The 27,067-nt window shown below is 42.6% G+C and overlaps 1 protein-coding gene across 12 annotated transcripts in view; it reads right to left on the bottom strand.

Annotated features, from left to right (window-relative positions):
* Positions 1-9,733: 9,733 nt before the first annotated feature.
* The window catches only part of SLC36A2 (solute carrier family 36 member 2), a 100,369-nt gene continuing 83,035 nt past the window's right edge, over positions 9,734-27,067 (bottom strand). For 10 of the 12 annotated variants that reach the window (XM_085001914.1, XM_085001916.1, XM_085001915.1 and 7 more), the window contains 5 exons: positions 26,844-27,062; positions 25,093-25,191; positions 15,101-15,267; positions 12,657-12,826; positions 9,734-10,252 (listed from right to left, as the gene is read on the bottom strand). In XM_085001914.1, the coding sequence (XP_084858040.1) occupies positions 9,981-10,252; positions 12,657-12,826; positions 15,101-15,267; positions 25,093-25,191; positions 26,844-27,062 (927 nt within the window). In that variant the 3' untranslated portion in view covers positions 9,734-9,980. Of the gene's footprint in view, positions 10,253-12,656; positions 12,827-15,100; positions 15,268-15,398; positions 15,458-15,787; positions 15,838-24,227; positions 24,396-25,092; positions 25,192-26,843; positions 27,063-27,067 lie in introns of those variants that run through there. The other 2 variants (XR_014830991.1, XM_085001918.1) reach the window with 2 other exon arrangements.

Raw genomic sequence — 27,067 nt, 5'->3', positions numbered from 1 at the left:
GCGCTTCACCTGGCTTCGGGGGACTTAAGAGCGTCTCATCTCAGGATGATCCTCGGGGCCCCTGGTGATCGCCCAGCCTCACTCCAGGACTTGCCCCGGCTTTTAGCCCCTCCCAGTTTAGCCCTTAGTGCGTTAGGGCCGAGTGAACAGTGCAACTGGGAGGAAGAAGGCACCATTGGACTGGAGGTCCCAGTGCCTGGATGTGGGCCCAGGCTCAGTGCGCATCTGTCTCTGGCAAAGAGGAAACCAGGGCTACCTCACAATGGAGGCTGCTTGGCCAATAAAGTGCTGCTGAAATGCAGGATGCAGGTGTGGCCCAGCAGGGGGTGATTTGCTTAACACCTTCCCTGTGTGGGGGTGGGGTGGCTTTGTTTTTTAATTGATACATAGTTATTTACAATATTAGTTTCAGGTGTATGACATGGCGATTCAAAATTTTTACAGACTGTCCTCTTTAAAGTTATTATGAAATATTGGCTATGTTCCCTGGGTTGAACAATATATCCTTGTAGCTTATTTATTTTATACACAGTAGTCATACCTTTTAAGCCCCTAACCCCATTTTACCCCTCCCTCCTACCTTCTCCCCACTGGTATCCCCTAATTTGCTCTAGTCCTTTGTCTCACAGAGTTGGTTATATTTTTATTTTTTTTGTACACTCCACACATAGGTGATAACATACAGAATCCGTGTGACTTAACTGCACTAAGAATAATACCCTCCAGGTCCATCCATGGTGTGGCAAATTGCATTTTTTTTTTAGTGACTAATATTTGACTGCGTGTGGTGTTTTTTTTTTTTTTTTTTTTTTTTTTTTTTTTTTTTTAGGGCTGCACCTGTGGCACATGGAGGTTCCCAGGCTAGGTGTCAAGTTGGAGCTACAGCTGCCGTCCTATACTACAGCCATAGCAATGCAGGATCTGAGCCGTGTCTGCGACCTACACCATAGCTCATGGCAACGCCAGATCCTTAACCCACTGAGTGAGGCCAGGGATGGAAATCGCAGCCTCATGGTTCCTAGTTGGATTCGTTTCCGCTGCACCACAATGGGAACTCTGATTGTGTGCATTTATATATATCTGTTAATGGACATTTAGGTTGCTTCCATATCTTGATGATTGCAAATAATGCTTCTATGAGCATTGGAGTGCATGTATCTTTTTGAATTAGTGTTTTTGTTGCTTCAGATATATGCCCAGGAGTGGATTTGCTGGATTATAGGGTAGTTCTATTTTTAGTTTTTTGAGGAATATCCATACTGTCTTCCACAGTGGCTGTGTCAATTTACATTCCCACTAACAGTGTACAAAGATTCCCTTTTCTCTATATCTTCCAATGATATCTCATTGTGGTTATGATTTACATTTCTCTGATGATTAGTGATCCTCAGAACTAGACAACTTCACAGATGAATTCTACCAAACATTCAAAGATTTAATACCTGTCCAACTCTAACTCTTCCAAAAAATTGAAGAAGAGGAAATGCTTCCCAACTTCTTTTATGAGGCTAACCCCCCCATACCAAAACCAAAGACAAAAGTAAAATTACAGGCTGATATCTCTGATGAACATAGTTGCAAAGATCTTCGACAAAATATTAGCAAACTGAATTCAACAATATATCAAAAGGATCATAAAAGATTTTGCAGGAGTTCCCGTCATGGCTCAGCAGAAACGAATCCGACTAGTATCCATTAGAAGATCACAGGTTCAATCCCTGGCCTTGCTCAGTGGGTTAAGGAGCGGCATTGCTGTGAGCTGTTGTGGAGGTCGCGCATGAGGCTTGGAATATTTGTTTTTTGGAGGTTTTTTTTGGGGGGGGGGTTGCTGCACCCATGGCGTATGGAAGTTCCCAGGCTATGGGTGGAATCAGAGCTGTAGCTACCAGCCTATACCACAGCCACAGCAACTTGGGATCTGAGCCACATGTGTGACTGATACCACAGCTCACGGTAACACTGGATCCTTAACCCACTGAGTGAGGCCAGGGATTGAAACAGCGTCCTCATGGATACTAGTTGGGTTTGTTACCTAATTCCTTTAGGTGTGAGGTTAGATTGTTTATTTGAGACTCATTGGTTCTTGAGGTAGTCCTGTATTGCTATAAACTTCCCTCTCAGAACTGCTTTTGCTGTTTCCTATAGATTTTGATATGTAATAATTTCATTTTCATTTATCTTCTGATAATATTTGATTTATCCTTTGATTTTTTCATGGACCAAATAGTTGTTTAGTAGCATGTTGTTCAGTCTCCAATATTTGTGATTTTTCCAAATTTCTTCTTGTGGCTGATTTCTAGTTTCAGGCGATTGTGATTGGAAAAGATGCTTGCTATGATTTAATCTTCTTATATTTATTGAGACTGGCTTTGTGTCCCAACATATGGTTTATTCTTGAGAAAGTTTCATATGCACTTGAAAAGAATGTGTATTCTGCTGCATTAGGATGGTATATTCTGTAGAAATCTATTAAATCCATCTGGGATAATTTTTCATTTAAGGCCACTGTTTCCTTTTTGAAGTTGCCAGAAAATGTTGACTTCCACAAGAAATAGATGCTTCCCAACTTATTTTATGAGGCTAACCCATTGATGTAAGTGGGTGTTAAAGCCCCCTACTTTTATTGTGTTGCAGTAAGTTTTTCCCTTTACGTCTGTTGCTAATTGTTTTATGTAATTCAGTGCTCCTATGTTAGGTGCCCATGTATTAATCATTCTTACATCTTGTTGAGGAATTGGATATTATTTTATATATATATATTTATTAAGTTGAAGTCTATTTTGTCTTTTTTTTTTTTTTTTGCTTTTTAGGGCTGCACCCGCAGCATATGGAAGTTCCCAGGCTAGGGGTCAAGTTGGAGCTACAGCTGCCAGCCTACACCACAGCCACAGCAATGTGGGATCTAAGCTATGTCTGTGACCTACACCACAGCTCATGGACACGCTGGATCCCCGACCCACTGAGCAAGGCCAGGGATCGAACCCACATCCTCGTGGATACCAGCTGGATTCATTTCTATTGCACCACAACAGGAACTCCCTATTTTGTCTTACATGATACTTTCTTTTGGCTGACATTTGCTTAGAGTATCATTTTCCTCCCTTCACTTTTAGCCTATGTTTGTCTTTAAAGCTGAGGTGAGTCTCCTGGAGGCAGCATATAGTTGTTTTTTAAAAATATCCATCCACTCAGTGTCTGTTCGTTGTGAATTCAATCCACTTGCATGACGATTATTATTGATAGATGAAGACTCAGTAGAGCTATTTTGTCTTTTGTTTTCTGGTTGATTTGTATCTCCATCGTTTCTTTTCCCTGTTTTTTGTACCATTTTGGTTTGGTGGTTTTCTACGGTATCATTCTCAGTTTCCTCTTTATTTTATATTTTGTGCTTCTGCCTTATGTTTATGTTTCGTGACTGCCCTGAGGTTTGTATACAATGTCTCTTAGATAAAAGTCCTATTTCTGGTGAGAGCATCTTGTCTTCATGTACATATACAAGCTCCACTCTTTTCCTCTTACCCAAGTTATCCCTTTTGTATTGTGAGTTTGTTACCAAATTGAAGTAACTATATTTTTTCTGCCTTTGCTCTTCTTTTGCTATAATAAAGGGTTTGCAAACCTATTCTGATACTAGAATTGCAATTTTCTGGTTGTCTATAACCTTGCTCAATGTTTTGCGTACTTTTGCTTTTTTTGTTTCTGGTAGAAGAGCTAATTTCAACATTTCTTGTAAGGCAGGTCTAGTGATGAATGCTGATAAACTCCCTTAGTTTTTGTTTGTCTGGGAAAGCAGTTCTCCTCCATATCTGAATAATAATTTTGCTGGATAGAATATTCTTGGGTGACAGTTTTTACTCTTTCAGTATTTTGAGAATGTCATTCTATTCCCCCCTGGCTTATATGGTTCCTGCTGAGAAATCTGCTGATAGACTAACGAGGTTTCCTTTGTAGGCCACCATCCTTTTTTCCTCTGGCTGCCTTTAAAATTCTTTGTTATTGACTTTTGACAATTTTAATATTGTGTGTCTTGGAGAAGGTCTTTTTGCATTGAGGTAATTAGGTATTCTCTTAACCTTATGGACTTGTATATCCAGTTCCTTCCCCATATTTGGGAAATTTTCAGCTATTATTTCTTTAAAAAGCTCTGCTCCCTTCTCTTTTCTTCTCCTGAAATAGCCATTATCCTAATGTTACCTTCCCTAAAAGCATTGGATATATCTTATAAAATTTACTCATTTTATTAAAAAAATTATTTTTACATTTTTACTTTTTTTTTTTTTTTTCTTTTTAGGGCTGCACCTACAGCACATGGAGGTTCCCAGGCTAGGGGTTCAATCCGAGCTACAGCTGCCGGCCTATGCCACAGCCACAGCCACAGCAATGCAGGATCTGAGCCACGTCTGCAATCTACACCACAGCTCACAGCAATGCCGGATCCTTAACCTACTGAGTGAGGCCAGGGATCGAACCCACAACCTCATGGTTCCTAGTCGGATTTGTTTCCACTGCGCCATGATGGGAACTCCAGAATTTACTCACTTTAAACACCTTATTTCTCTTCCCTCCTCTATTAGTATCACTTGTAGATTTCTATCTTCAAGCTCTCTAATTCTCTCTTCCATGAGGTCTGCTCTATTTTCAGTGCCAATACATTTTTTTAAATCCCATTTTTTGAGTTCCTTGGTTCCAGAATTTCTGTTTGATTCTTTTTTTAGAATTTTATTCTCTTTGGTAAATTATTCCTTTTGTTTGTTAATTTTACTCCTGAGCTCATTAATCTGTTTTTTGTGTTTTCTTATAGCTCGTTAAGTGTCTTCAGGACAGCTATTCTGGTATAATGTTATCGTGTTGTTGGTTCTTGTTCCTCTCTTTGTACATTTAAAGTTAATGATGTTAGCAGTTAGACTCCTTTCTTCTTTGTTCAGGTAGGTGGCACTATAACACAAGTTTTTGGTTTCTCTTACCTGAGCAGCCCCTGGTCATCCCGGAGAGTCGGCACTTTACACCTTCTGCTGTCTCTGTAAGGGGTGTGGCTCTGTGCCTGTTATTGCTTCTTGTGCCTCTGAGGTCCTTGATGCCTTACTTCTGCCAGAACCACTGTTGTCACTGGGATGGTTGGCTCCTCCCTAGTGTCTATGATCCCCTGAGTTGCAGGCTCTGTTGCCATGGGGGAAGGGGGATGGTACTGGGGGCGTGTAGAGCTGGGGTCATTTAGGTGCCTCTACCATGTCTGGTGCAAGGGTTCCACCACTGCAGATGAATGGGTTATGTGTGCCTCAGTGGCTGGAGAGACATGTTCTGGGCTCCACTGCCACTGCTACCCAGGTCCCTGTGGCTCCAGGCACAGCTGTGGTCAGGAGGCTAGAGTCATGGGCACTACCTCTCCTCTGCTACTGGGTTCTCTGAAGCTGTGGGCTCAGATGCCATGGTCAGAGAGCTGGGATTGCAGGGACCAACTCTGCTGTTCCCTGGGTTCTGCCTCCTCTCTGTGTTTCTGGCTCCTCTACCCACCTTTAGCTGTATAGACGTATGAAATTCTCTGGTGTCCTAGTGTGTTGGGTAGAGGATGCTGAGTTGTGGATGTTTGGTTACAGATTTAAGGGGATAAAAAGAGGAAGCTCTTCACTCTACCACGTGGCTGACATCATTCATTGTTTTTTGATGACAATTAGTGTATAGGAAAGATAATGAGTTTGCAGATTTTGTTTTGTTACTGCCCATTTTACTGATTCCTTTTTTATCTAACAGCCAATTCTCCTGAAGTTTCCGTGAATTGTTCTGCAAATAATATTTCTATCTTTCAAAATTATACTTCACATTATTTTGTGTTAATAACAGAGTGACATCAAACATCCTTTTCCAATTTCACACTTTGCTGAAACTGCTTTTAGTGTTTCAGTATTAATTATAATGCCACCTCTGAGACCACCTTCTTTTTGGTCCTCAGATAATGTTTCTTACATTTTTACAATACTAAGAGGTTTTTTTTGAAAGTTAGGATTGCATCATAAAATTCTCTTATTTACAACGGAAATAGACAAAACACTGTGAATCAACCATAATAAAATATTAAAAAGAAATTCTATTATTTTTTCTTTCTGATCTCAAATGCTATCTATAGCAATAAATTTATTAATGTCAAATCATTTTTGCATTCGTAAGGAAGGCTCCAGGGTGCACTATTTATATTATAGCTGCTGTTTTTAAGATGCTTGTATTGATACTGGCCATGGTTTTTCTGTGTGCTTTGTCAGATTTTGGTTTCTGAATAAGGATATCTTTGTATAAAAATAGGGAAGACTTTCTTCTCCCTCTAGGCCTGAAAAGAATTTAAATGGCATCCGGCAGAATCCAGGGGTGTCAAGGGAAGTCCTGCTTTGCTCTTCATTCACCATACAGTCTCCAGAAACTCCCTCCTCAGTTTAGAGCTGATTTATTACTTACAAAGAGAGGCTGTGGGTTTTCTAATTTTTAAAAATGTGTAACCCACTGGACACATTTTTCCCCCATTTTTCACTTTGACCACCACCATTCAAAGGTCTCTCTTGGGCTCTACAGAGCAGTGCGGAGTGCTGCCACGCAAGTGCTTCAGTCTCAAACTCTACATGTGTGGTCATCAGCAAGTTACTCAATATCTCTAAGCCTATTTCCTTATCTGAAAATGAGGACAATGACACTACATGCCTCCTAGTTTCCTTGCAGGGATTAAATGAAATAATCCCATGCAAAACACTTAAAAAGTGCTCTATGAGGGAAGGAAGGATTTTCTCTTACCCTTGCTTCAAGAGCTGGGTCTAAAAGTTAAAGAATCAGTAGGGGGATGTGGAGGGGGAGGCAGTGTGTGTGTGTGTGTGTGTGTGTGTGTGTGTGTGTAAAACCCAGTATCAAACTAAAAAAATTTAATACCCCAACACTCAGACACAATTCTAATAGTTGGTATTCTTTAGCGTTGCTGATAATTACTAATGATTCCTCCCAGGTTTCTTTTATTCCTGGCATCAGTGTTGCTGAATGTGTTTTTTCTTTCCAAGATTTAACTGTAGCCATACGGATCTAAATCATACAGTTAACCTGATTATCTCACACAGTAGAGGCTTGTTCTTGGAGAATGTGTGACGTGACCATTTTTTAACCACAGGGAAAACAATCTTAAACTTAGCAAGGTTGGGTGGGGTGCTGGTTGGGCAGGGTGGAAGAGTCCAGTTTGGAGAGAGGGAGACCGCTTTGCCGCGGCTCTGAACCAATCAGTGGAAGTCCTTTGGGTCTTCTAATGAAACAAACAAGTGCAGTGTGGAAATAGCGACCCAGCCCTCTGGCTAGGTGGCCTGTGGACCACTGCACAGGCTATGAGTGTCCCATTTCCCTGCAGGTGCTCTGCAGACTACAGGATCTGCGTATGGAGCTTGTCTTCATGAACTACCTTCTGGAAATCCAGCAGGTAGAAAGTAATACACAAAAAAAGATCAGGACTTGAGATTTGGGGCAGATCTCCCTCCACTCCTGCATGCCTCGCTTAGACTGCTCAAGGAAGATGATGACTAAAAATAAGCAAGAAAGGGCTTTTTACAATGCTCTCTTAAGGAGTTCCCTGGTGCCCTAGTGGTTAAGGATCTGGTGTTGTCATTACTGTGGCATGGGTTTGATCCCTGGCCTGGGAACCTCTGTACATTGTGGGCATGCCCCGCCTCCTGAAAAAAAGTTCTTTTATAACCAAGGCTGAAACAAGCCTGGGTCACTTCCCCAAACCATAGAAAGTATAATGAGAAATAAATATCCTTACCCCCCCAACTACCTAACTATAGCTCTGCCTACAATATCTCATTTATTTAGATGTCTTTCCCCAATTTTAGTAATTTTTGGGAGAAGGGAGGGACAGTCACTTCCAAAAAGGCTGAAGTGGTGTATTGGGTTGACAGGCCCCTGGCTGCCAGCCAAGGTCAGACATGAGAAAAAGCACAGGAATGTCAAGTCACCAGGACTGAGTCAAAGAAGGGCCAGGTTCAGTGTTGAGAGACCCAAGTTCTACTTAAAACCCACCTATGATAAGTCATGCTCAGTACTCCAGAGCAGTTAGTGCCTCCCTGCCTTTATGGCACTGACTTAGTTGATTACATGTCATTCTTCCCCAGTGGACAGCAGACTAGTTTGAGGGCAGAGGTTTTTTTTTTAGGGCTGCACCTGTAGTATATGGAAGTTGTTCTCAGGCTAGGGGTCAAATCGGAGCTGCAGTTGCCAGCCTACCGCATAGCCACAGCCACACCACATCCGAGCCGCATACACGATCTACACTGTAGCTCACAGCAATGTAATGCCGAATCCTTAACCCACTGAGCGAGGCCAGGGATTGAACCTACATCCTCAAAGACACTAGTCGGGTTCTTAACCCACTGAACCACAATGGGAACTCTGAGGGCAGAGATTCTTTTCTCATGCATTAGCGTATCCCTTTTAGAGTAATGCATCAGTTAGCTTTTGCTGCATAAAAACTTCCACGTTATGGCTTAAAACTAAAAGCAGTAATTATTTTTCATAATTCTGTGGATCGTCCAAGCAATAATGAAGGTCTGGGCCAGACTGACTGGGGCTGTATGTAGCCTGAGATACTTCACTCACGTGTCTGGAAGTTGGCAGGCTAGTTGTTCTAGGAGTTGGGGCTCAACTGGAATGATTCATGTCTGCTCCATAGGGTCTCTCATCCTCCAACAGGCTTCTTCCCCTGGTGCTCTTGGCTCCACAGAGCATCCAGATGAAAATTCTGATGCATAAGCCATCACCAAACCTCTGCTGGCATCACATTTACTAATGTTCTATTGACCAAAGCAAGTTACAAGGCCAAGACAAGGTTCGAAGGGAAGAGATACACATGTCACCTCTTGATGGGAGGAGCTGCAAAGTCACTTTGTCAGGAGGAATCTGTAATCTACTACAAGAATCTTGAACCATGTTTGGTGCATGGTGGGTAAGCAAGAATGCTTGTTGCAAGAATCAAGAGGTAAATAATGAAACCATGTCATTGTCCATCCCCCTCCCAACCCCCCTGCCATTGGCAAATCCACTTCTGTGATGCCATTCCTTTGTTGAGATCTTTGAACTGGGCCAAAACTTTATCCAGTGGTTTGGAAAGTTTGTTGCCCTTGACTTAAAAATGACGGCTTGGAGTTCCTGTCGTGGCGCAGTGGTTAACGAATCCGACTAGGAACCATGGGGTTGAGGGTTCGATCCCTTGCTCAGTGGGTTAAGAATCCGACGTTTCTGTGAGCTGTGGTGTAGGTCACAGGCACGGCTCGGATCCCGAGTTGCTGTGGCTCTGGTGTAGGCCGGTGGCTGCAGCTCTGATTCAACCCCTAGCCTGGGAACCTCCATATGTGGTAGGAGCAGCCCAAGAAATGACAAAAAGACACACACACACACACACACACACACACACACACACACACAAAATGATGGCTCCTTTCTGAGAGTTGCAACTCACACTGGATCTCTGCATCCTATCCATCTTGATGCTGGAGCTATCTATGCACACCTTTCTGGGTTATGGATTATGTCCCCACTCCTAATCTTTGCTGCTCTTTAAACAGATCTAGAGAAAAGAAAACCCTTTGTCTACCAAATCACCAACAGCCTTAGCTGGCTGCACCTCCTTCTGTCAGTTGCTGCCTCTTGGATGCCCCCTGGTGGCTTCCTCTTGCATAGCCCCACTCAAGGTGTGAACATGAATTGCCGAAACGTTGGATCAACTCAAAAGCCTTCATTGGAAGAGCTCTCAGTGTAGTGGAAAGCCAGAGATGGAAAGGAAATAAATAACAACAACAAAAAAAATTTAAAAATTACCGTATAGACCTTGTAGCTGGTGAGTCCGTGCTTGTTTCACTGTGATGTGGCCCAGAGAGAGGTAAAACGGCAAAATATAGATGATGTATATAAAAGAGATTTCTATCATCAAAAGTCAGGTGCCGGTACATAAGAAGAAGTGCTTTTTTTTACTGAATAAAAAGGGTGGAGTTGGAAAAGGTGAGAGAGTCTCGGGACTGGATCAGCTCATCCAGGGCCTGGTAGGTCCCCATCACAAAGCCCAAGAAGCCCAGGATGCTGATCAGGGCATCCTTGATGATGGTGAGGGGGCTCATGCCCTCCGAGTAGTAGGTGGCGATCTCCAGGAGGGGCGGGATGATGAGGGCCAGGGCGCTGCTGCTCACGGAGCCCACCAGGGAGAGGACCAGGTCCAGGCGGGGGACGAGGATGGCCAAGACGCCTGCAGGAGGTGATACAGGGTAGATGGATTTCCTCAGGCTTAGCCAGAGTTTTAAAGTTTGTTTTAAAAATCCTTTTTCTTAAAACACATACCAGCTGTTTCTCATAATTCAGTTGTATATAGAAAAACTGAAATTCCTGTAATACCCCCAATCACATTCACTAGAGGTTACACAGTAACATTTCAATCATTTTTCAAATATACACATGCATATTGTTGGGAAGAAAAACGTTCCTTCTACCCATTTAGGTTCTGTGATTAGAGACCTGTGAATTTAACTGACAATAGACAGATTAACAGGAGGAAAGAGAAAGTTTATTTAGGGCTGGGGAACCTTCATACGAATTGGCTCCCCAGACAAAGACAGGGGTTCGTTCATATACCCACTTCAAAAGGGGAACTAGATGGGGAAGAAATAGCGTCCATGCAAGAACAAGTCGAAGGTGTGACATTCCCTGATAATGTAAGTAATTACTCAGTCTGTGATGACGCTGAGTCTCCTGACTGAAAATCTCCCAGAAAGGGGGTTTCTGGTGCTTGTATTTTTCAGAAGCTCCTGCTTAATCTAGCAAAGGAAGTTTAGATAAAGTTCTCCACAACCCCAGCTGCTTGTTCTAATGCTTTTAGCTTCAGATGATTTTCATGCCACAGAGGTACATTTTGAATCTCTACATGTTCAATGATTAAGCTCTTATTTAACAAACAACACTAAATAGCAGTGCTGGGAACTGCCATAACTGTTTGGAATATATCAGTGTACACAACAGACAGCCCCCCCCCCCATCTTCATGGAACTAACATTTTAATAATTAACGTGACGACAAATACCTCTTACTCGCAAACAATTAGACTGTGAAATTATTTATAGGAGAAACGGGTCTTCGGGGGGACCAAGATCACAGGGTCTCTTTAAAGGAGTGTCTTCTCCAGGTTTTACGTATATGTCAGAAAACGTCTAACTACAAAACATAAAGCTCAAGATTTTAAACTTCGATGTATACATACATTTTTTTTGGTAGGATGTTTTACAGGCTTGGGCTTTTGCATTTTTTTGTTTACTTGATGGACAATTTTCCTGGTTACAAAGAAAGCGCCAGAGGACTCCCCCAGTCCTCCCGTGATGGAGTGTGGTACAACAGGACAAAACAAGGCTTCTCCTTGTGTGGCCCTGGGTGAGTCTCTACCCATTTCTTAGCTTATTTCTTCCTGGTATACATCCTTTTAGGTATCATGGTTCATAGTGCAAATGGGGTTAAAGTTTTAAATGAGTTAATGGATGTAAAGCACTCAGAAAAGTTATTTTTATTATCACTTTAAATTTACTCATCTGTATTGATTAGGGCAATGCACGCAAAAGCTTAAGGAACTGTTGCTATCTTCATATTTGGGCCAAATTCATTGATCTCTCTGGAGTCGCTAATGTTCTGAATGGTATTGTCCCTGCCTCCTAGGGCAACTTGGGATAAATGACTTCAAAGGAAGAAAAATTAGGGTCTCATGATTTATATGGGCTGGTTCGAGCACAGCAAGAATCACAATTAAAAGGAGCCTTAGGTACAGCTGGGCCATGCCACACACAGTGCAGGCATTTCTATCATCTTTGCCTCCACTAAAATATTTACGATAAGAGGCACCCTGGATCACAGGGCCTGGAGCACAAAGAGGGCTGCAGAGGTGGTGAGTGGGGCCAGCTGAAGCCAGTGGTGAACGGAGCCCATCGGCAGGCTGCTGCCAATAGGGAATGTGACCCTAGGTTTGCCAAATCATTTTATTCACCCCCCAGCATTAGAAATCTGCATTTGTATGGGAGATCGCTCCCCATTTTTAATGTTGGCCTAAATTTATATAGCATTGTGAGGGTGAAACGACTTACCTCTGATGCCAGATTAGACTCACTGGCCACTATTTTCAATCTCTGTCCTGGAGGTGAAGGGTAATAGGTTTGAACTTGGATGACTTGGGTTCAAATACCATCATTGGCATTTCCTGCTCTATTATTTACCACTCCCTGCTTCAGCTTTCTCATTTGTAATGTAGGGTTTACCACAGTCCTACCTCAAATGAATTCTTAGAAGGACTGAATAAATACTATGAAATACGGAACAGAAAGGGTTTAGCACAGTGGCTGGCACACAGTAGGTGTTTCATAAAAATCAGTTCTTATTATGGTTATTATCTGGTAAGCTGTCATTCCCTCAAGCTCGAAACCAGTAGATCTGCCTAATTAGGTACCTATAAGAATTAAGTCATCCCTGAAGCTTAAATGAATCATAACTTGGAAAGCCTTAGGGGGCCCCTGACATACAGTTGGTACACAATCAATGCTGGCTATCACGACTATCGTCCACCGTCTGGCAGATTCTTGATAGCCCTCGGGAAAAGAACACTGCGGGGCTCTACTTACATGTCAGGCAGACCATGGCGAGGCGGATGGACAAGTCCAGAGGCAGTGCCCAGCGCTTTGACACCTGGGAGATGGCAAAGGGAATGATGATTTCTGCAGGGACGTAGAACTGCAGGGCGTAGGTGCACAGGATGCCAATGACGTAGAGGATCTTGACTGACTGGTACAGCCTGCGGAACAAACCAGAGCAATGCTCTCTCCATGCCAATGTGCTCTGACCCCTGGCGGCCTTGTACCTTAACCTCTGACCTTAAATAGACCCTTGGGTGAATGTTTCCTTGTCCGAACATGATGGGGCGGGACCTTTTAGGGGAGGAAGTGGAAAGAGAGTGAAGAGCCCACAGTGGACACCGAGTGAAGCTTCTTCACAGACCCATATTAGACAGGTGAGAGAATCGCCTCTAAATAAATTGAAAGAATCTCAGGTATGGGTATAAATAACATCTTTACAAAGTTAGCGCTGAATTTTAGATTTTAGGAGAGAGAGGAGATACAAGTGAAAAGTGGGAAAGACCAAAAACCTGGGTCTAAAAGATCTGGTTCTTCGTGATCTCTCTCTGTCCTCAGGAGCTCTCTGGATCCCCCATAGCTCTTGGCTCATAACAGCCTCTCAACAAATGCTTCTAGTAGGTTGAAAGAAGTGCAGAATCCTGAATGCTTGGGGGAGGAGGTGATCTACAAAGAGAGATGTGCGGTGGAGGGGGAGTAAAAGGAGAGGCAGGGTTAAGTGCAGACCTCAGACTCGGGGCAGAGAGAGCACATGATGGGGGAGAGCGAGTTTTATCGATGCCTTTTTCGATCTCTGGAGACAGGGCTTTTCCCCTTTAGTTCACTAACGTGGTTAGATGCATCTGCCATGTTTAATAAAACTGTATGTCTGGGTCTGGGTCTGTATTTCGTCCACTCCTTTAAAAGGCTAAATCCCACAGTTTTGTGTTTCTTGCTCACACTAGTTCTGCTGCTTGGAACACCCTCTCTGCTCCATTTCCATCTGTGCCAACCCCATCTGTTTATTTGAAATTCCCATCTTTTTTTTTTTTTTTTTGTCTTTTTAGGGCTGCACCTGCAGCATATGGAGATTCCCAGGCTAGGGGTTGAATTAGAGCTATAACCATCAGCCTACACCACAGCCACAGCCACGCCAGATTCGAGCCGTGTCTGCGGCCTACACCACTGCTCATGGCAACACCGGATCCTTAACCCACTGAGTGAGGCCAGGGATTGAACCTGCGTCCTCATGGATGCTAGTCGGATTCACTAACCGCTGAGCCACGACAGGAACTCCTGAAATTCCCATCTTTTGAGGAGGTACTATAAGCCAGATGCTTTTAGACATGCCAAAGTTAATCCACATGATAACTCTGCTTTCTAGAAGAGGAAACCGAGGGTCAGAGAAGTTAAGTAGACCACCTAGGACCATGAGCTCGGAGCTGGTACAACTGGATCCAGAGGTGCTTTAGTTGTCCTTGTGTGGATGGAGTCATCTGCTGGACAGGAGGATTTCCCGCTGTCCCATTCCTCTGTACTTTCTTCCCTGGGGAGTCCCCAGGGCCTCTCCACTCTTCTGGAGGGCATCCAGTCTGCTCTACGTTACATCCGTGTACATTCACCATCCCTTGAGCTCAGAATCTTAGGCTACTCACATCAGCACCCTCCACACCCCCATGCATCTAGACTGGCATCTGCATGTAATTAGGATGCCGTAAGTGCTTGATGAATGATATTGATCAACTTGGGAAAGGAACTCCATTTAGACAAATTAAGCTTCCAAATCACCTTTAAAAAGACAGGCAATTGCAATGTATACATGTAAGGATAACCTGACCCCCTTGCTGTACAGTGGGAAAATAAATAAATAAATAAATAAATAAAAAGACAGGCATCTTGTCATTCCTGACATGCCTCGGTGTGGGAGAAAGCGCTCCACAACACGACAGCGGTTCACGTGCCTATTTAAGTATCACGCTGTTGCAGTCTGGGTTGGCTAACTGTTGCATGAACTGGGTCATCTGAATATAAACATTTTCCAGATTCCAATGGTCTCCTTCAATTAGCTCTTATCTTACGACGTTCTCATCCCAGCTACTCTGCAAGACTCGGGGGAGTGCAGCCCTTGTAAATGTGATTGGAGCCACAGGCCGGCTCCTCTCTCTGGCTCTTGCCCTCCTCTGTGCCCCTCCGTTCTCTCCTTAGGTGACCGAGGACTGTCACTTCTCCTTTCTCTTCCTAAATCACGCCCATCGTCACATTAAGCTATCAAGTCCTCACTCAACGTGGGAGACTGCTGTTGAAGAGCTCCCTGGACAGAGACTCCAGAGCCCAGGGTTCCAGTGGCAGCCCTCCAAACCTCAGCCTGCGTTCCGTGGGAGGGAGGAGAAAGTGACCTCTATGCACCCATTCCCACCAGCCCTGAGTCCCCACTTCCTGAGGGCCCGTGGAGTTACCAGCAGTTGGGCAGGTTAAGGGTTATGCTGGCCTTGATGTCATTTCCGAACCGCAAGTAGCCCAGAGTTCCGATGCTGACATACAGGGCAGTGATGATGGACATTCCCAAAGACAGGATGAGTGGGAAGCGGCGGGCATCCTTCATCTTGTTTTCCAGGGGCAGAACCTATAGAAATATCAGTGTAAGAATAGAGGAGGAGAAAAAGGAACACAAGCACAAAGAAAAAAGGCATGCTACTTCTGAGGGTATATACACAAAAGAATAGGAAATGGGAGCATGCACAGCTATTTGTGTACCTGTATTCATAGCAGTATTAATCACAGCAGATAGAAGTTGGAGGCAACCCAAGTGTCCGCTAACGGAGAAATGGATAAACAAAATCTAGTCCATACACACAATGGAGTATTATTCAGCCTTTGAAAAGAAAGACATTCTGGGAGTACCCGCAGTGGTGCAGTGGGTTAAGAATTCTACTGCAGTGGCTCGGATCACAGCTGCAGCTCAGATTCAGTCCCTGGCCCGAGAACTTCCATATGCTGTGGGTGCAGCCATGAAGGAAAAAAAAAAAAAAAAAGGGACATTCTGACACATGCCACAACACAGATGACTCTTGAAGACGTTAAGCTAAATGAATAGGCCAGTTACTAAATGACAGGTACTGTGTGATTCCACTTATATGAGGTACCTGGAGTAGTCAGATTCAGAGTCAGAAAGAAGACTGGTGATTTCCATGGGCTGGGGGAGAGGGAGAAATGGGGTGTTATTGTTTAATAATAGGCACACAGTTTCACTTCGAAAGATGAAAAGAGATGGATGGTGATGATGGTTGTACAATATAAATGTACTTTATATCACTGAATCGTACACTTAAAAATGGTTAAGATGCAGAGTACCCGCTGTGGTTCAATGGGATTGGTAGCATCTCTGCAGCACTGGGATGCAAGTTCGATCCCCAGTCTGGCACAGTGGGTTAAGGATCTGGTGTTGCTGCAGCTGTGGTGTAGGTTACAACTGCGGATTGAATCTGATCCCTGGCCCAGGAACTCCATATTCTGCAGGGTGGCCAAAAAAAAAAAAAAAAAAAAAGAAAAGAAAAAGAGAGAGAACTGTTTACAAAATAGTTAAGATGGTAAATTTTGTGTTAGATATATTTTTCCGCAAATAAAAAAAGAAAAGGGAGGCCTGGAGTCACAAGATAAGCCCTGGACAATTCAGAGCTGGAAGAGCCCTGCAGGGTGACCAGACCAAAGAGCTCAACTCCCTGGGGCAGCCCCCTCTGGCCAGCAAGCGCATTCTGGCCAGTCTTCTAGACACTTGGATATGAATGCCCTCGAGCACAACATTCTTCCCCCACCCACAGACCCACCTCTCCCTCTCACACTGACATATACCCGGCTCCCCACCCACATGGCCTTCCAAAGGCATCTGAGTTTGAGACGCCCAATTCTACTGCACTTGCCTCTCTGTGTACAGATGAGGAGGCCGAGACCCAGGTTATGCAGGGGGCTGGTAGCCATGCTGGGACTAGGGCTTCCTGGTCCAGCAGCACATTTCCCCATGTACCATGTTCTCAGGATCCTTCTTCCCCAGATGCAGACCTGGCTCTAAGAGAACCGAAATTGAGGCCAGCTTGCCTCTTGTGTCTGTTGGTGGGCATTCAAAGGTCACTTCTGTCTTTGGCACCAACTCTTTGGCCACATCTCATGGATTTCTTCTCAGGCTTCTAGTACCTGAGAGCTCATTCTCACCTTCCTCTTCTCTTCCATCAGGCTGTGTGCTAAGCACACCACATGTACCATTAGGGTGATCTGTGTCTCTGAAAACTTATCTGTTAGGATTTTTTGGAGAACTACATGAGCATTGTAATGGCACATAGTAAGGGCTTAGTAAATGTTAGATGAAATTATTTTTTAATACTGGGAAGACCACAACTCTATGAAGCTGGTACTTGTATAATTTTTATTTTACAGATGAGGAAAACATGGCTCTGGAGATGAAGTAACTTGTCCCAAGCCACACAGACGGGCAGCGGCAGAGGCAGACTCCAGACTGGGGTTGTCCTCCAGAGTCTCAAGGACTTGCTTCTACCTGATCCTGACTAAACTACAGCACTGGGGATGTTTATTACTCAGTGAGAATTTAGCATCCATCCCCTTGTACATAAAAAATCATTTTTTGTCCTAGATGCACCTGCCCGCCTTCCCATGCAAACGGAAGACACTTGAGGGGAGTCTGTGTCAGGGTCATGGCTGTGCCTTTCCACTTTCTTCTGGGTTGGGTGCACATTCCTAATTGTAGCATGTGCTCAGGAAAACGTCTAGATTACGTGGAGAGCAGACAATCCAACCTGAGCTTTCCTACTCTGCAATACCTTTTTGCTGCATAAATTATCCAGCCTAAAGTGATCTGTTTACAAGGCCAGATCATTCTAAGTAGCTGGCTTTCTCTGCTCCCCACTTCCCCGCAATCAATCATGGAGATAAACGGCCATTCATATAAAGTGGGATGATCAGTTCCCAGCTGGTGACGCAACTCAAGACCCGTTCCCTCTTTGGGGTTAGACTCTTATAAAACTGGGGACTGGGTTAGAAGATGTCTAAAGGTAATTTAAACTTAGATACTCATAATCACTAGCACGTAGTAGATGTTTAATAAATACTAACTGAACACACGTTATCATCATTCTATAGTTGGAGAATTAGGGTTCAGAGATTAGCCTGTGACTAAGGTAAGATTCCGGCACATTCTCCCTCCGAAGTCATTTGCTCAACCACTGTACTCTTCTTTTTGCCATGAGTGTCCAAAATTCTAAACATAAACTGCTTCCAGTTCCCTTAAGATGGTGTAAGACACTGTGCCATCTCTTTCTCACTGATTAAAACTAAACATCCTGGACAAAATACATAAAGCAACTATCCATGGACCCTGAAAAGTATATCGTACAAGGCAAATTGCTCAAAGCCAGTAGAAATGGCAAATTGCTCAAAGCCAGTAGAAATGGCCATTAAGGCAGTGAATTTTTCCTGATCCTTCTTCCCATTATCTTCCAGTTTAGACTCCAGGGGATCCCAAATGCTAGAACTACGTAGTGAATGCAGTCAGGAAAAAAACTCAAAACACAAACCCTCTTTCTGACCAGGGGACCTAAAATAGGGGACACTCAAGGCAGGTCTCAGTCACAAAGCAGCAATCTGCTGTATCAATGCCTGTGCTGGCACCTAAAAATCTGAGACAAACTCCTTCTCTTGGAGCAGAGGAACAGGGAAAGAGGGTTTTGGGACCTCAAAGAGTATGGGAGGAATCAGGACTGGCTATATAATTTGTGTGACCCAGTGCAAAATGACAATATAGGGCCACCTGGCCAAAGATATTTCAAGAGGATGAAAGCAGATCATTAAACAAATGTGGGATCCTTCTAGAGGCAAGGCCCTATGTGACTGCACAGTTTGCATGCCCACGAAGCCGGCCCTGGAAGGAGTCCGCATTACTCTTTTTACTCTCAGTGCTCACCTAGGGTTAGGCCCAGTCACAAGAAGTGTATAGCAGTGTAAAACCCTGGCTTCCCAGCTAGAGGACCAGAAAAAGGAGCTGCCATGTGAGCATGCAGGACACTGTGAGTGTGCAGGAAAACAGTGGAGACAGCGATCCCCCTAAATCTGTGAATGAAATCTGGGCTCAGCCTCGAGATGTACATGTGTGGAACTGATGCAAAGCATCAAAGCAAAGACTTTGAGAACCATCGTATAGACCACCATGTATATCCCGGACTGGCCCCCGGGGAGCACATAGGCAAGGTAAAGCTAAATATCACTCCAAAGTCTTTGAAAACAAATCTGATATTAAAACCGTGGTCAGCGTTTCCACTACGGAAAAGTGGAAGGATCTGGTATTATCTCTGGGGCAGTAAGGGTCTAATCCCCAGCCCGATGCAGTGGGTTAAAGATCAGGTGTTTCTGCAGCTGTGACACAGGTGGATCAGGATTCGTGGTCTGAATCTAATCAGACTGACAGCTTGCTAAATTAAAAAAAAAAAATCAACATTCCCTGGAAGATTTTAACAGGCTCCAGAATCTCATAAAATAATATTCAAAATGTGTAGGATAGGTGAGTTCCTGTTGTGGCACAGCAGAAACAAATCCAACTAGTACCCATGAGGATTCGGGTTTGATCCCTGGCCTCAATCAGTGGGTTGGAGGTCCGGTGTTGCCATGAGCTGTGGTGTAGGTCACAGACAGGGCTTGGATCCTGTGTTGCTGTGGCTGTGGTGTAGGCCGGCAGCTGTAGCTCTGATTTGACTCCTAGCCTGGGAATCTCCATATGCCACAGGTGCAGCACTAAAAAAAAAAAATGTGTAGGATAGGAATTCCTGTTGTAGCTCAGCTGTGATGAACCCGACTAGTATCCATGAGGTCATGGGTTCAATCCCTGGTCTTGCACAGTGGGTCAAGTATCCAGCATTGCTGTGGCTGTGGGGTAGGCTGGCAGTTGCAGCTCTGATTTGACCCCCTAGCTTGGGAATTTCCATATGTCTCAGGTGTGGCCCCCCAAAAAAAGAAAAAAAAAAGCGAAAAAGAAGGAAAGAAAAAAGAATGTGTAGGATATAGTCTAAAATTAAATAGCATATAAAGAACCAGGAAAATCTCAACAATTCTCAAGGAAAAAGACAATAGATGCCAACCCTAGGATGATGCAAATTATGGAATTATCAGACAAAGACTTTAAAGTAGCTATTATAACCATCCTCTATGAAATAAGGGATACACTGTTGAAACAAATAGAAAAATATAAATTCTCAGCAAAGAAGCTGAAGGAATAAGAATCAAAGAACCAAATGGAAATTTTTAGAACTAAAAAATTCCACTGGAGGGGCCCAATGTAAATGACAAAACATCAATGAACTTGAAAATAGGTTAATAGGAACTACTGAATCTGAACATAAGGAGAAGAAAGCTGGTTTTTTTTTTTTTTTTTTCAGCTTTTTTTTTTTTTCTTTTTTTTTTTTTAGGGCCACACCCACAGCATATAGAAGTTGCCAGGCTAGGGGTCAAATTGGAGCTACAGCTGCTGGCCTACACCACAGCCACAGCAACTCGGGATCCAAGCCGTGTCTGTGACCTACACCACAACTCACAGCAACACCATATCCTTAACGCACTGAGCGAGGCCAGGGATCCAACCCACATCCTCATGGATACTAGCAAGATTCATCACAGCTAAGTCACAATGGGAACTCTGAAGAAAGTGTTTAAAAAATGAATATGGGAGTTTCCATCTTGGCTCAGTGGTTAACGAACCTGACTGGCATCCATGAGGATGCGGATTCTAGCTTTGGAAGTGTTCAGCCATTTTTTTTTCAAAATTTTTTTCCTGTACCAATCTCTTTTCCTTTTTCTTCTGGGACTCTAGTGACCTAAACGCTAGACCCTTTGATATATGCCCCACCAGTTTTTGAGTCCTTTTTTTTTTTTTTTTTTTTTTTGTCTTTCTAGGTCCGTACCACGGCATATGGAGGTTCCCAGGCTAGGGATCCAATTGGAGCTGTAGCTGCCAGCCTACACCACAGCACAGCAAAGCAGGATCCATGCTGCATCTGCAACTTACACCACATTACATTTATATTTACAGATTCAAGAAATTAAGTGAATTTCAAACAAGACAAACTCAAAGAAAATGATACCAGACAATACAACTGCTGAAAACTAAAGATTTAAAAAAAAATGTCTTAAAAGTAATCATATAAAAACATTACATCTAGGGGAACAATGATTCAAATAACTGCAGATTTCTCATCAGAACCATTGAAGGCAAAAGGAAGGGAAACCATATTTTGAAAGTGCTAAAAAAACCTCTGTCAACTTAGTATTCTATATTGTGCAAAAATATTCTTCAGGGATAAAGGAAAAATAAAGATATTCTGAGGGTTTTTTTTGGTGGTGGTGGCTGTTTTTAGGGCCACACCTGTGGCATATGCAAGTTCCCAGGCTAGGGGTCGAATTGGATCTTCAGCCACCAGCCTACACCACAGCCACAGCCATGTGAGATCCAAGCCACATCTGTGACCTATGCAGCAGGGCAACACATGCTGGATCCTTAACCCACTGAGAGAAGCTGGGGATTGAACCCACATCCTCGTGGATACCAGTTGGGTTCTTAACCCACTGAGTCATGGGTTTTTTTTTTTTTTTTTTGTCTTTTGTCTTTTGTTGTTGTTGTTGTTGTTGCTATTTCTTGGGCAGCTCCCGTGACATATGGAGGTTCCCAGGCTAGGGGTTGAATTGGAGCTGTAGCCGCTGGCCTACGCCAGAGATACAGCAATGCAGGATCCGAGCCACGTCTGCAACCTACACCACAGCTCACGGCAACGCCGGATCGTTAACCCACTGAGTAAGGGCAGGGACCGAACCCGCAACCTCATGGTTCCTAGTTGGATTCGTTAACCACTGTGCCACGATGGGAACTCCTGAGTCATGGTTCTTAACAATGGGAACTCCTGAAATATTGTGAGCTTTTAAAAAATGTAAAGAATTTGTCACCAGGGTAAAAGAATTGTTGACGCAGTTTCTTCATATTGACAGGGAGAAATGCCAGAGGAAAACATGATTTCAGAAATAAGGAAAGGGCAACAGAAGTGGTAGTTACCTGGGTAGATGCATTAGATTAGTAAGTAAGTTCATCAAAAGGAGTATATGTAACTACTGAAAGCAAAAATTAGAACATTGTCTGATCGTGTTTTGATATATTTAGATGTAATACATATAGGCATTACAGCATAAAGGGGGGAAGTAAAGAGAACTCTCTAACTGTAAGATTTCTAGTTTTAGAAATGATAAAATGTAAACTCTGATTAAACTATGAAAAGTAATGTATGTATACTGTTATCCCTAGAATAACCATGAAAAGTGGTATAGAAAGAAATATAGTCAAAACTCCAAGAGACAAGTTAAAATAGAATACTAAAAAGTATTCAATGAATCCAAAAGAAGGCAAAAGGAGAAAATGGGAAAGCAAAAGGAAGGGTAAAATAGAAAATAAACAATAAAATGCAGACCTAATAAACAATCATTACATTAATTGCAAATGATATAACCACACCAATTAAAAGACAAAGACTGCAGTTGTCAGGGGCTGGGAGCAAGGGGGAAAGGAGAGTGACTGCTTCGTGGGCATAGGGTGATGGGAATGTTTTCAAATTAGACAGTGGTGATGACTACACGATATTGCGAAGTTATAATAAGCCACTGAATTACATACTTTAAAATGGTTAAAACGGTGAAATTTATCTTGATTTTTAAAAAGGATGGAAAAAGACGTATCACACAAATACTAATGAGGATGGAGTTGGAGCTCTAATATTATGCAATTTGAAGATAAAGCTTGTGTTGTCAAGACATTTTGGTATTCATGAAAGGATAGACACACTGATCAATCAATCATTACACGAAGTCCAGAAACTGACCCATACTCATACATCAATTAGCTTTTCACAAAAATGCAAAGGAGAGTAGACAGTCTTTTCAATAAATGATGCAGGAAAAATTGGGCATCCTTAGAAAAATGAGTATCAACCTATAAACACTTTTTAACAAAAATTAACTCAGAATGCACCACAGATCTAAACATACAATGAAAACAATAAAAACATTTGGAAGAAAATATAGGAGAAAAATCTTTGTGACCTTGGATTAGGCAAAGTGTTTCAGATAGAACACCAAAAGTAGGATCCATAAATGAAAAATTTTGAACTTTTTCAAAATTAAAACTTGTTCTCTGTGGAAGAAGACACTATTAATAGAATAAAAGGCAAGCCACAGACTAGAGAAAGTATCTGCAAGTTACATATCCAATAGAGGATTTTAAAACTCAGCAATAAAAGACAGTAACTCAGTTTTTTAAAAGTTCACAAAAGATTTTAACAGACACTGCACCAAAAACAACGTATAGGCGTCAAATAAGCTCATAAAAAGATGCTCAAAATCACTGGTCATTAGTAAAATGAAAAGTAAACCACAATCAGATACCACCACATACCTATTAGAACGGCTGAAAATGTTTTTTAAAAAAATACTGATGGGAGGGGGAGGGAGTGGGAGGGATCGGGAGCTTGGGCTTATCAGACACAACCTAGAATAGATTTACAAGGAGATCCTGCTGAATAGCATTGAGAACTATGTCTAGATACTCATGTTGCAACAGAAGAAAGGGTGGGGGAAAAAACTGTAATTGCAACGTATACATGTAAGGATAACCTGACCCCCTCGCTGTACAGTGGGAAAATAAAAAAAAAAAAAAATGAAAAAAAAATACTGAAAATACAGATAAGAACTAGCGAAGGAACTCTAATGCTCATACATCTGGTGAGAATGCAACATGGTGAGAGTCATTCGGGAAACCTGTTTGGCCATTTCCTATAAACATACATTAACATGACCTCACACACCTCTCCTAGAGAAATGAAAACATATGTTCATACAAACCCTTGTACACAAATGCTTACAGTAGCATTACTCATAACTGACAGAAACTAGAAACAACCTAAATGTCCTTCAACAAGTGAATGGATAAACAAGTCGTGGTGTTGCCCATACAGCGGATGCTCGCTTGGCAGTGGGAAGCAAGGAGCTCCTGATGCATAAATGCAACCACGTGGATGACCTCACATGCAGCTAAGTGAAAGAAGGCAGGCTCAAAAGGTTACAAATTGTATGATCCCATGTGGATGGCATTCTGGAAAAGATAAAACAACTGAGACACAGAAAGTGTAGGCCAGGGTTAACGGGGGTTGGGGGCATTCGATTACCAAGTGGGCAGCACAAAGGAGCTTAGTATGCTGGGAGAACGGTGCTGTGTCCTGCTTGTGGTACATCTATGACTCTATGCATTCATCAAAACTTAAAGAAACGTACACCAAACAAAAGTGAATTATACTGTATATAACATAAAAGTAAACTTAAAACATATAGAGGTACAAGAGGCTCAAACTCCTACTTGCAAAATAAACGAGTCACAGGTATGAAATGTATAGTGTGGGAAATAAAGTCCATAACTATGTAATATTTTTGTATAGTGATGTTATCATAACTAGACTTATCCTGGGGATCATTTAAAAAAAACTTTTATGGCCATACCTGCAGCATATGGAAGTTCCCGGGTCAGGGACTGAATCTGAGCCACAGTTGCAGCCACGCCGGACTCTTCAACCCACTGCGCCAGGCTGGGGATCGAACCCGCACCTCTGCAGTGACCCAAGCCGCTGCGGTTGGATTCTTAACCCACTATGCCACAGTGGGAACTCCCTGGTGATCATTTTGAAAGCCATAAAAATATCGAATCGCTATGTTGTAATAGGAACTAACATAGGGCTGTAGGTCAATTACAATTAATTGCTGTATGTTACATATGAAAGTTAAGTAAATCCTGAGTGTTCTCATCACAAGAAAAAATATTTTTTCTATTTGTTTAATTTTTTATCTATATGAGATGATGTACGTTCACTAAACTTGTGATAATCATTTCGTTATATATATGTCAAATCATTATACTGTACACCTTAAATTTATACAGTGTGTCAATTATATCTCAATAAAACTGGATGGAAAAGAATTATACAATGCACTATCCTTCCTTAGGTGTGGAAGTAAGGACTGCATAATAATCTATTGTAAATATACTATATTTTCCAGTTTAAAACTCCGTTATGTTTCATAAAAATCTTATAATTTAAATTGGACACCTTCATTTATCTTGATTTTAAAAGATTAGGAAATACATGTTGATATGGAGGTAAGTGTTTAATAAACATATTGGGACAAGAATAAAACTGTCTCCTGACTGCCTCTCTGCTGTGACCTATTTTCTCCTGCTGGTGACAACTGACCCAAGTGAGATCAGAGGTTACTTTCTCCATGTGCACACAGAAACCCAGAGCTCCCAGCTCTTGTTCAGAAGGCCACCCACAGCACCTGGGAAAGTCTACTATGATTTAAACCTTACCACACCAATGCTTTCAAATGAAAAAACCGCTGTTCCAAAGAAGAGTGAGTAGGTCTTCCAATTTGCTGCCAATGGCAGCTGGCCTGGGTCTGGAATTCCCTGTGGGAGAGAGAAGGGTGGTTAAAGACATTTATTCTCAAGGCATGTTTAGGCTTCCTCGAGAGAGGAGTATTCTGAGGGTAAGCCTGAATTATTAAAAAAAATGAATATCAAGAAATTCAGAAAACTTCAAAAGGAAGTAGGCAACAGTCAAAGTCGATTTTAACACTGTCCAATACCAAAGAGCCAGAGGAAAGAAAAGACGGCGGTACTATGAAAGTGCTGAAAGCTCAGGCTCTCACAGAGGGAGTTTGCTTTATCAGAATCCTGCAGAAGAAAAACCTTACACACCACAGGTTACTACTAGTTTAAAGCGCCCAAGAACGCTTTGACTGTACCAGTGGTTGTAGACATCAGAAATTAATGCGACTGTAGTTACAGTGACATTCTAGGGAGCCCAAAGTAATTAAATACCAAAGTCCTCTTCTTCAATGAGCTATAAATAAAAGGAGAGGAAAGTACGAGAAAGAAATATTTTATGTACCCGGTGACCAGGTATGTGAAAATAATGACAGAACCATTTCTCTAATTAAGCAATCTCTGGAATCGTCCAAAAATAAATCAGAGGTAGCTATCTCACTAGAAAACTCAATTTTGTAGACTCTATCAATATTGCCTTAAGGAATACGACTCATCTATAGTTATCCTAAAATATTTGGCTAATTTATTTTTACAAAATTCCTTGGACAATATAACTGTTTTTTTTCCCCTTGTGACTTTTTTTTTTTGGTTTTTAGGGCTGCATCTGCAGCATATGGAGGTTCCCATGCTATGGGTTGGATCAGAGCTGCAGCTACTGGCCTACACCACAGCCATAGCAACATGGGACCAAGCTGAGTCTGTGACCTACACCATAGCTCACGGCAAAACTGGGTCCTTAACCCACTGAGAGAGGCCAGGGATTGAACCTGTAGCCTCATGGATCCTAGTCAGGTTCATTAACCACTGAGCCACAAAGGGAACTCCCCCTTGTGAGTTCTGAAAGAGAAAACCACCTTAAAGATATTAGGCAAGCCAAGGGTCTTCTGGGTTTAAAATTCTATGCAGTTTTGTCCATTTTAAAATGAAAATTAGGAAGGAGAGACAAATAGAAAATTGAGGGGAAAATCAATATCTGTAACTCAACTTGAAAGATGTGATTTACATCGTGATAGACTTGTTTGTGGTCTTTTAAGATTTTCTATCTATACTCGCTGACTTAATATTGGTTGCTGTCATTGTTGTTTTCTCTTGAGTTCCCTACAGGTAATTTTGGAATTACCTGGAATTGTAGCTTAGAGGATAGAAGATTAGTTCAATAAGTTTTAGCTATGGGAGAAGAGCCTACTTTTTATCTGCCTTGGGCTGCTATCCAACCATTATAGGAATGGTTCCCCAATCGATGTAGCTCACCACTCAAGATGTTTTCCATGCAAAGTGTAATTTTTTCCCTAAAGCCAGGATTTGACATGAAAGGAGTGTTAGAGAAGCACATGAAAGAGGGGCTAACACAAAGAATGAGCGTGGCACAGACATCTTTGTGGAAGAAATGATGTGGTCACTAGGTTGAAGAGTGAAGGGCATACTTACCACCCTGAGGGCTGGCCCCAGGTGTCAGTCTCTTACTAGTAAAAGGCTCTGCCCGCTGGGAGTCAGGGGTGTGGTGTGCTGACCTGGATGATGTACTGGGTGATGATGACCAGGCTGACGAGCATGCTGACATTGGCCAACAGGGAGAAGATGGTCAGGACCCTGAGGTTCCGGATGAGAACCAGCAGCGCCAGGAAGGGCAGGAAGGTGAGCATGTAGAGGCGAGAGTCCATGGTGGGCGTCAGAATCACTGTCTCATTGTAATGGCAGTTGTTGGTTGTGCTGTTAACTGCTTCCACTACCTGGG

The sequence above is a fragment of the Sus scrofa genome, chromosome 16 (assembly GCF_054392235.1).
Source record: "Sus scrofa isolate SSC_HxYL_T2T_F1_AM1 chromosome 16, Sscrofa_HxYL_maternal_Yorkshire_Landrace_v2.0, whole genome shotgun sequence".
NCBI classification, from domain to species: Eukaryota; Metazoa; Chordata; class Mammalia; order Artiodactyla; family Suidae; genus Sus; species Sus scrofa.
This window is presented reverse-complemented; position numbering and strand designations above follow the sequence as displayed.